Source organism: Salpingoeca rosetta (genome assembly GCF_000188695.1).
Source record: "Salpingoeca rosetta unplaced genomic scaffold supercont1.26, whole genome shotgun sequence".
Lineage (NCBI taxonomy): Eukaryota > Choanoflagellata > Craspedida > Salpingoecidae > Salpingoeca > Salpingoeca rosetta.
Genome location: NW_004754908.1, coordinates 638,221 through 647,902, shown reverse-complemented (window position 1 = coordinate 647,902; position 9,682 = coordinate 638,221). Strand labels below are relative to the sequence as shown.

General features: G+C 55.2%; 3 protein-coding genes across 3 annotated transcripts in view; all 3 read left to right on the top strand.

Moving 5' to 3' along the window:
* The window catches only part of PTSG_09618 (uncharacterized protein), a 5,478-nt gene extending 3,143 nt beyond the window's left edge, over window positions 1-2,335 (top strand). The window contains exons 9-11 of the mRNA XM_004989988.1: window positions 547-639; window positions 954-1,071; window positions 1,309-2,335. Of these exons, the coding sequence (XP_004990045.1) occupies window positions 547-639; window positions 954-1,071; window positions 1,309-1,556 (459 nt within the window). The 3' untranslated portion in view covers window positions 1,557-2,335. The remainder of the gene's footprint in view (window positions 1-546; window positions 640-953; window positions 1,072-1,308) is intronic.
* A 178-nt stretch (window positions 2,336-2,513) lies between these two features.
* On the top strand, window positions 2,514-5,369 carry PTSG_09616 (uncharacterized protein; the record flags this gene model as incomplete). Its single annotated transcript, XM_004989987.1, has 8 exons — window positions 2,514-2,541; window positions 2,817-3,016; window positions 3,446-3,607; window positions 3,827-4,015; window positions 4,238-4,319; window positions 4,573-4,667; window positions 5,009-5,089; window positions 5,289-5,369. The coding sequence occupies 8 exons, from the start codon at window positions 2,514-2,516 to the stop codon at window positions 5,367-5,369; spliced, it is 918 nt and encodes a 305-aa protein (XP_004990044.1).
* Window positions 5,370-5,966: 597 nt separating this feature from the next.
* Window positions 5,967-9,682, top strand: part of PTSG_12903 (uncharacterized protein) — a 4,728-nt gene continuing 1,012 nt past the window's right edge. Inside the window, exons 1-7 of the mRNA XM_004989986.1 lie at window positions 5,967-6,030; window positions 6,318-6,382; window positions 6,595-6,671; window positions 6,949-7,017; window positions 7,217-7,337; window positions 7,464-8,069; window positions 8,442-9,448. Of these exons, the coding sequence (XP_004990043.1) occupies window positions 6,029-6,030; window positions 6,318-6,382; window positions 6,595-6,671; window positions 6,949-7,017; window positions 7,217-7,337; window positions 7,464-8,069; window positions 8,442-9,448 (1,947 nt within the window). The 5' untranslated portion in view covers window positions 5,967-6,028. The remainder of the gene's footprint in view (window positions 6,031-6,317; window positions 6,383-6,594; window positions 6,672-6,948; window positions 7,018-7,216; window positions 7,338-7,463; window positions 8,070-8,441; window positions 9,449-9,682) is intronic.

Here is a 9,682-nt window from a genome sequence, read left to right as displayed (position 1 = left end):
ACAGGGTTTCAATAGTATCCAAACCCCAAAATTATCACGGACAGAGTACCCCACAAACAGCCCTCTCTCTATATCGCTAAATCAAACATAAGGTATCTATGAATGTGTCTTCCAATAAAATCACAATCTCTCTCTCTCTCTCTCTCTCTACTCTCTCTCTCTCTCTCGTCTCTCTCTCTCTCTCTCTCTCTCTCTCTCTCTCTCTCTCTCTGTGTGTGTGTGTGTGTGTGTGTGTGTGTGTGTGTGTGTGTGTGTGTGTGTGTGTGTGTGTATGACTGTTTGTCCCTCGCCCTCTGTCTTTGTGTGTTCACTTTTACTGCTGCAATTGCTACCACATGTACGAGCGGTGGTATTGTTTTATTCGCATCACCGAGTTTCATCAAGCACGCACGCACAAAACACACACAGACAAACAGACAAACACACACACACACACAAGCACGCACGCCACATGACTTGTCGTTGATGTGTGCCATTGGCGTTTGCTTCTTATTCACACACAATGCACGCGTCCGCGCCAAACACCAAACATCAATTACCACACAGCGCACGAAGCGGCAACTGCACAAGAGCAAACAGCAGCAGCAGCAGCCCGCACGGTCATCCTCGGCACTTCGCAAACCAACTGGCTCTCAGCTGGTGAGAACCCACCGTCGTGGCGTGTGGCGTATCTGTGTGTGTGTGTGTGTGTGTGTGTGTGTGTGTGTGTGTGTGTGTGTGTGTGTGTGTGTGTGTGTGTGTGTGTCTGTGTGTGTGTGTCTGTGCGTGTGTGTGTGTCTGTGTGTAACGGTGCGGCTGACTGAAGCTGCGGCCATACTTGCGGTCTTGAACTGACACCCAGCAATGCCACCATGCTCTCGTTTGAGAGCGGTTCCTCTGTCTTGTGTCACCCGGCTCATGCCCCAACTCGCCCCTGCCTCACTCACACATACGCATGCACGCGCCATATGCAGCTGCGAAAGACGCAGCACAAGTCGCTGCTTGCAAGCAACGCCGCCGCCCCGACCGTGCGTTCGTCCCAGATGAAGAAGAAGCAAAAGGCCGCAATCACATCATGCCTGCAGACAAGCGGTAGGTGATTCTTCGTGTGTGAGCTGGAGGGAAGACAAGAAGTAGGGGGGAGGTGGGATGAAGCGAGCGCATGCAACTTTCAAGCGTACACACAACAACATCAGCAACAGCAGCAGCAGCAGCAGCAGCAGCAGCAACTTGCCCAACAAATCATGTTTATCCTCTCACTTTATCATGCATGCACACACACACACACATGCACACACACACACACACATGTACGCACTGGTTGGGCAGGCGAGACGAGAATCCCACAGCGCGCCAGCAACAAGGAGGCCCCAGGCTCTGTCACAAAGCACGTGGCTGGGAAGAGGAAGCCAAAGGTTGGCGTGCTGCAGACGCCAAACCGCAACAACGACGATGCGCGGGAGGAAGCCCGTCGCCGACGTGAGCGCCAGCTCAGCTATAAGCCGCCCAAGCCCACGCCCAAACGCAACACCGCCACGGCCAGGACCGCCTTGAGCCGACAGCACCCGGCTCATTGACATGACGTGAGGGTCAACACTTCAGCCGGTGGGCTGGGCTGATCAAGCAGGCTCGCCGTCACCTGACACATGCTCTTCGCATGCCGGTTTGCTCCTCTTTGCGCTTTTGCGTTCCTCTTGTGTTCCTCTTGCGTTCCTCTTGTTCCTCTTGTGCCTCTTCTTGTGTTTGCCTTGCTGCAGAGAACCATGCCTTTGTTGTGTTGGACCTTGTGTTGGACCAGCGCGAAGCTGCTGTGCTTTTCTGCCACAGCACGTACGGTGCCTCCTACTTCATCTCTTGTTACACGCCATTCTTCCTGTCAAGGAAAGGCCCTTGTCCAGGCCGCATCACACCACCATTCACTATTGTGTCTCCTCACACAATGAAGTGACAGCTCCTGCAAGTGCAAGCGTGTGTTGTGTGTGTGTGTGCGTGTGAGGAGAAATGGGGCAGGAAAGCAAATACACAGCGAGTTGGAAAGCACCAAACAAACATACATGCATACACATGTACACACAAGCACGTTGGCCGAGCATCAGTGCCCCTGCGCCCAACATCACGTATGCACAGGGTGTTCATGGTCTCCTTCAAACAAAAAAGGAAGACGATTGCCCTTGCATATCATGGAAGGCGCAAGCTTTCATCACTTGCAAGCCACAACTAGAGGGAAGGGAACACAGAGAGGAGGAGAGGAGACACACACACACACACAAGGGAAGGAGCACACAACAGAGGCACAAAGACGCAGACGGCACACGTCACACGTCACACAGCACCTCATCTCTGCACTGCGCTCATCACGTCAAAGTCATCGCGACTAATGCGCACGTCGTGTAAGATTCGCACACAATTTTCTGTGAGTCATCCGACTATCCACCGATCGTGAGCTGGCTTGCTGGGAGGACGACAACCGCCACTCTCGCACACGGACACACACACACGCACACATACAAACAACCACAGATAGAGAGAAAGACATGACAGACATCGTCCGCGCTGGCTGGGGTACGCACATGCATGTGTGTCTATGTGGTGTATGTGTGGGGGGATGGTGTGTGGGTGTGTGTAGGTGTGTGTGGGTGTGGGTGTGTGCTGGGAGAAGATGACGCCGAACACACGCACACACACACACTCACACACACATATGATGACAGCAAGCACAACAGCACACTTGTGTTTGTTTGCTTGACTGACTGAGTGTTTGTTTGCTTGACTGACTAACCATGGCCAATGTCTTGTGTGTGCATGTGTGTGCATGTGTGTGTGTGTGTGCGTGGCAGCCACGAAGCGTGGCAACATCAACAAGAATTGGCGGCGAAGGTACTTTGTGCTGAAGAAGGACAGCACGCTCACATACTACAAGACACAGGACTTTCTGCAGACCAAGCCGCGCGGCGTCATCGATATCACAAAGGCCATCGACTTTCACGATCCCAACGCCTGCGACGCGCTCGTGCCCTGGCCAAAGACTGCAGCAGTGGTGTGTGTGTGTGTGTGTGTGTGTGTGTGTGTGTGTGTGTGTGTGTGTGTGTGTGTGTGTGTGTGTGTGTGTGTGTGTGTGTGTGTCACCAGGGCGGGGTTGGAAATGCTTGTGTTGTTGGGGACATGTTCACTTGCTTGTGCATCCACATGTGTGTGTATCTGTCGGTCTGTCTGTCGGTCTGCCCTGCTGTGTGTCGATGTATCTGTCTGTCTGTCTGTCTCTGTCTGTCTGTCTGTCTTTCTTTCTTTCTTGCTTGCTTGCTTTCTTTCAGTGTCTGTCTGTCTGTCTGTCTTGTGCGCGCGCGTGTGTGTGCATGTCAACCTCTGCACATGTTTGTCAGCCATGCCCAAGCGGGGGTCTGTTTGTGACCTGTGCTCATGCTGGCGCACCCCTGTCTCTCTCTGATTGCGGTGCACACCACATCAGAACGCACGCTTTGAGATCCAGCTGCCTGGTAGAACGTACCACATCTTTTGCGACACACCCCAGGACTGCGACGAGTGGCTGTCCAAGATGCGGCAGCTGACCGGCCGCGAGGACGAACACCCACACACCACATCCACCACAGCCCAAGCAGCAAGCCGAAAGGTGTGTGTGTGTGTGTGTGTGTGTGTGTGTGTGTGTGTGTGTGTGTGTGTGTGTGTGTGTGTGTGTGTGTGTGTGTGTGTGTGTGTGTGTGTGTGTGTGTGTGTGTGCTTTTGGTGCGGGTGCGCTTCTTCTCTTTACACATTGCTTGTTCCTGACCTTTTGCCACCCCCCCCCACCTCCCCAACCCGCACACAATGAATGCCATTGCAACGACGACAGCCGTCGCGTAGCGAGCAGCAGCAGCAGAAGCTGCACAAGGAGCTGAAGGACCTTGTGTCGCTTGACGACAATAAGTGCTGCTTCGACTGCGGTCGTGACGGCCCCACGTGGGCGTCGTGGAATCTTGGCGTCTTCATCTGCCTCGCCTGCGCCGGCCTCCACCGCAGCCTCGGGCCACGCATCTCAAACGTGCGTTGTGTGTGTGTGTGTGTGTATGTGCTGCTTTGGCTGTGGCAATGGCTGCGTCTGTGTCTGTGTGTGTGCTTGTGTGCTTGTGTGTGTGTGTGTTTGTGTGAATCGCCAGTTCCATTCATCCAAGGCCATTCGCAGTCTTGTCCAGCGTTACCCTTGCCATCACCATAGTCTCTTTAATTCACCCCAGCACCCACCACCTCGCGTGTTTGCGAGCAGGTGAAGAACATTAACCTTGACACGTGGTCGCAATCGCAGGTCGACAACCTCCGCAAGATTGGAAACAAAAACGCCCGAGAATGTGAGCATGTGTGGGCATGGCTGTGGTGCACTGCTGTCTTAGGTTTCTATGTGATGCACCCCCGTCTTTGGCCAGCCTTTGTGTGTGTCTGCGTGTCTGTGTGTGTGTATGTGTTATGCTTTTGTTGACTTGCTGTCCATGTGCACACATGCATCTGTATGTCGTGCTGCCTCTCCCGCCCCCACTTCGAACATGGGCGTGCTCTTCTGTCTGTGATGCTCACGTGCTGCATATCGAACGGTGTGGGCGCCAGTGTATCTGTGCCGGGCGCCAGAGGACCTGCAACCGCCCATGAACGACATTGAACAGGCAGAGCAGTTCCTCAGAGACAAATACGTCGACCGCAAGGTGCATGCGGTGTAACCCACATGACACCCACCCCCCGCCTGCTGCTGTGTTGTTGTTGTTGTTGTTGTTGTTGTTGTTGTTGTTGTTGTTGTTGTTGTTGTTGTTGTTGTTGTTGTTGTTGTTGTTGTTGTTGTTGTTGTTGTTGTTGTTGTTGTTGTTGTTGTTGTTGTTGCTGCTGCTGTGCTGCTGCTGCTGCTGCTGCTGCTCCTGTATTGCTGGCGTTGACCAGCGGAACAGGCACACACACACACACACACACACACACACACACACACGCCACGCGCGCGAGTGCTCACACACCATTTCCGCCATGCCACCACCACTGCCATGATTAACTGCAGTATGGAGAGGCGATTGAGAGCGAAGACTCGTCCTCAGACTCCAGCGACGACAACAACGATGATGACGACGAGGACGATCACGTGAGGTGCACACCTTCCTGTCCTCCTCCCTTCTACTGTGCCCATCGACCTAATTGTTTGACGCCCTGATTGCCGTTTGTTTGCGTCATGATGTGTGTGTGTGTGCGTGTGCGTGCGATTGATGCTGCTTTTGTCCCCACACCATGCATCCGTCTCAATTGCTCCTGCTGCTCCCACCCCCATCCATATGCTGTGCCAGGTGACCACGACGATGAATATTGAAGCGAGCAACCTCAATGCAACCACAGACCCCATGGCCCAGCACAGATGGACAGACTGAGCACACCCACTTTGGATGCACCTGCTGGCAGCACTGCCGCTGTTGTTTGCAGTGATGATGGTGCTGGTATTGATGACTGTGTGTGTGTGTGTGTGTGTGTGTGTGTGTGTGTGTGTGTGTGTGCATGACGTGTGCATGACGTGTGTATGGTTGTGGTGGTCATGATGCTTGTGGAGATGATCACCCATTTCAGTGTAGGATGCGGACAGCGAGGCGCATCTTAAGGGCGCGCGTGGGCGAAGAGATGAGTAGCTGCGGAACAAAGCGTCTTTCCACGTTGTACACATGCTTACTTTCTCACTCTGCCCGCTACTTCTTCTTCTGCTTCATTTGGTGTGTTGTGTCGGCACATGCTTCACCACAAGTAACTTTAAAAGGTCACACCCCTGTTGCGAGCACGCCAAGTCCAGTGAGACTGTTGTGAGACAGCTCTGCCACACACACACACACACACACACACACACACACACACACACACACACACACACACACACACACACACACACACACACACACACACACACACACACACACAAAAGTGTCGAAAGTTGTTGGAAAACATGTGGTGAAGTTCGGCAAACCGCGCCAATCCACACACCGCTGCTCACTGCCGACTGCGGACGGACGGTCGACCAAGCAGCCACATCCAGCAAAGCATCATGTGCGACGGTGTTGTTGTTGTTGTTGTCGTTGTTGTTGTCGTCGTCCTTGTTGCTGTGCACGCACGCACCACGCACGCACCACGCGCACAGCTTGTGCAAGGCAGCATCCAAGCTCTGTCCATGTCTCCCCAACCCAAACCAGCAAACGTTTGACAACCAATCATCTGCTAACTTTCTCCTCCACTGTCTCATGTCATCGCGCTGCTCACCCCTGTCACACCACGCTCTCTTGCTTCGTGCCTCTACCACCACAATCACCACCACGACCACCACCACGATACAAAAGGCCAAAGACAAGGCGTTCAACACAGTCTCCAGCGGAAGGCACCAGTCCTGAAGAAGGCGGCGATGGTCAGTCTTTCCTCGACCGAGCACAGCTCACAAACGCATGTCGGCAGCATCTCCCTGCTGTTCCCGACTCCCAGCCACCCACTACCCACATGCCACACCCTCGACATGTACCTTGCTTCTTGCCCTTTCCCCTACCGCTAACTTCGACAATGCCCATTATTCCCCACTGATTGATCACGCGCCTGCCTTGTTCGTGTGTTTCACTTCCTTAGATGAAGAAGTGTATGAAGTGGAGAAGGTGCTGGACCACTTTGTCTTGGAGGAAGGCGTCAAATGCTACTACCTCAAGGTCAGCCTGTGTCTGTGTCATCTATCTGTGTATTCACCTGTCTATGTCTGTGTCTGTGTGTCCGTCTGTCTAACTATCTGTCCATTGCTTTGTCTGTCTCTGTTAAACTATAGGTCTGTCTCTTTGTCTGTCGCTCTGGCCCTGTCGCTCTCTCTCTCTCTCTCTGTGTTTCGCCTCAGCCACCTCCTTCCCTCCCCCCCCCCTCACATACACACACGTGTCTTTTCGTGCTTGGTGCTTTCCTTACGCCTCCCTTTGGTTTTTGCTGGCTGTGTAGTGGAAAGGGTACCCAGAAGAAGAAGCAACATGGCAGAGAGAAGACGAGATGTTTGGCTGCGAAGCGCTGGTAAGGTCGGGTGGTGTTGTGCTTTGTTTGTCCCTCCCCCCCCCCCACACACACACACACGCGCATCCATCCGCTTTGTTGCACCAGCGTTTCATGTTACTCTCAACCGCCTTGAGCCCTTGAAACGTGCTCACAGTGCAGCCTGCCCCCGCCTTGCAATCCCATGCTCATGGTGTCGCACACATTCTGTAATGGTCAGGTGAAAGAGTATGAGCGGAAGCAGCGTGCGCAGGCCAAAGCCCCAAAGAGGGCGAAGAAGACCAGCACGCCGAGGAAGAGGAGATCAGCAGCAACACCAGCGAAGCAGAAGCAGTCCCAGCGTCAGCAGGAGAAGAAGAAAGAGCGCAGCCAAACAAGCAAGGCAGCGTCAACACCGTCCACAAGAGCACCAACAACAACAACAACAACATCAGCAACAACAACAACAACACCGGCGGCTACGGTAGGAGCAAAGGGTGCCGCGGCTCAGCGGCGAAAGGCAGGCACTTCACCCAAGAAGGCAGCACCAGCACCAGCAGCGAAGGCAGCACCAGCACCAGCAGCGAAGGCAGCACCAGCACCAGCAGCGGAGACAGCACCAGCAGTCACGACGCGCCGGCGATCCCGCCAGCAGGTGCAGGCCGAAACGACAGGTGCGGCGCAGGAGGAAGCCAGCACGGGTGGGGATGATGATGATGGTGCTCGTCGTGGTGGCGGCCGTGGTGTTGAAGCGACCGCAGAGACGGGTGCCGCTGATCAGTCGAATTCGCCAGCGACGATACAACCCGACAGGACAAAAGCGGGCGCTCTTAGGAGTGCAAAGACGAAGAAGAGAAGGACAAGCACTCTGACAAAGACATCTGTCAAAGCACCAACTTCGGCAACGCAAGGTGCAAGGAGGCCTGTCAAGGCAGCCACACCACCACAACAGCAGCAGCAGCAGCAGCAGCAGCAGCAGCAGCAGCAGCAGCAGCAGCAACAGGAGGAGGAGGAGAGCGGCGCCCAGCACGACCAACAGGCGCAAGAGGAAGCAGAAACATCGACATCGGCCCATGAGCACCTCCCACCCAAGCGTGCGAAGACAACAGAAGCACAGCAACAACAACAACAACAACAACAACAACAACAACAACAACAACAACAACAACAACAACCGGTGACCTCTGGCGTGTCTTCGCCATCGTCATATGCGCCATCGGCAACTCCGCGATCCGCGATTCAGATATCGCCACTCGCAGCTGCACCGGCCACGACACAACCCACGACACAACCCACGACACAACCCACGCCACACACATCCACACCCGGCGCCTCGCGTTCCAACCTCCAGCCGTACATAAGTGTGTACGGAACGCCGGCAGCACCAAGCACGAGGAGGCCTGTGGTTGCGATGACAGCAACAACCGCGCCAACCTCCTCCTTCTTCTCCTCCTCCTCGACAGCAGCAACGCTTGCATGGGCGTCTGCTCAACCCCAATCATCCGCCCCCTCCCCGCTGTCGCCCGTGGTTGCGGGTGTGACGACGGCAGCGGTACCGGCGCCAACAACACCGAGCGCAGTGCAGCGCATATCCGCTGCTGTGCCCAACGCGGTGTCGCCCGCGCCACCCGAGCCCGCAGGGTCCAATGCCCTTGCCCTGCTGAGCGACCGGCTGGGCATCGTGATTGCTGATCTCCACGCCGCTGCGAGTTCAAGCCCCGTCATCCCACTGCTGCACGCTGCGCGCGACCTGCTCGACAAGATGCAGGCCGTGCCCGGCCACGCAGCAGTGGTGCCTGCGGCTGTGACGGTTGTGAAGCGCGTGGCGAAGCTGGCCGATGACTTCAACCAGATGGTCAAGTTTGTGGCGGAGAGGAAGAACACGGAGCAGCGGTGGCAGTCGGAGGTGCAGCGGCTTCAGCAGCAGTCCCGACAGCGGGAGGCAGCCATGCAGGGCCAGGTGCAACAGGCGTCGGTGGTGCGTCTGCAGCTGCAACAGAGCCAGCATCGTCAGCAGCACTTGCAACAGGCCGTGCAGCAGTCGCAGCTCAAGCTGAAGCAGGAGCAGCAACGGCGCCAGGAGTGCCTGCAGCGTATTACGCAGCTGCAACACGAAAATTCGCAGCTGCTGCTGTTCCGCACACAACAGCTGCAACACAAGCACCGGCTTGAACAGCAACTCGACCAACTGCAACACCAGCTCAACCACCATCAGCAGCAGCAACAACAACAACAACAGCAGCAGCAGCAGCAGCAGCAGCGGAAGCCCCGCAAGATGGAGTCGTGGGGTGACACGTGCTTTGTGTGTGGCGAGCACGGCTCACTGCTGTGTTGTGAGTTCTGTTCAAATGTAGCTCACCCGCACTGCGTATCTGGGTACCCTCTCTACGCGCCTCAATTCGCCTGCGTCAAGTGCACACACCTCCTGCCTCGCCCAACCATGAAGACAACGTTCCCTTCTGGTGTTTCCACGGTATGTTGTCATGTAGGCAGATGGGCAGGGAGGAGCGTTGCGCGGAGGAGTGTTTGTTTGTCTCTGTGTGTGTGTGTGTGTGTGTCTGCGTGTGTGTGTGTGTGTGTGTGTGTGTGTGTGTGTGTGTGTGTGTGTGTGTCTGTCTGTCTGTCTGTCTGTGTCTGTGTCTGTGTGTGTGTGTGTGTGTGTGTGTGTGTGTGTGTGTGTGTGTGTGTGTGTGTGTGTGTGTGTGTG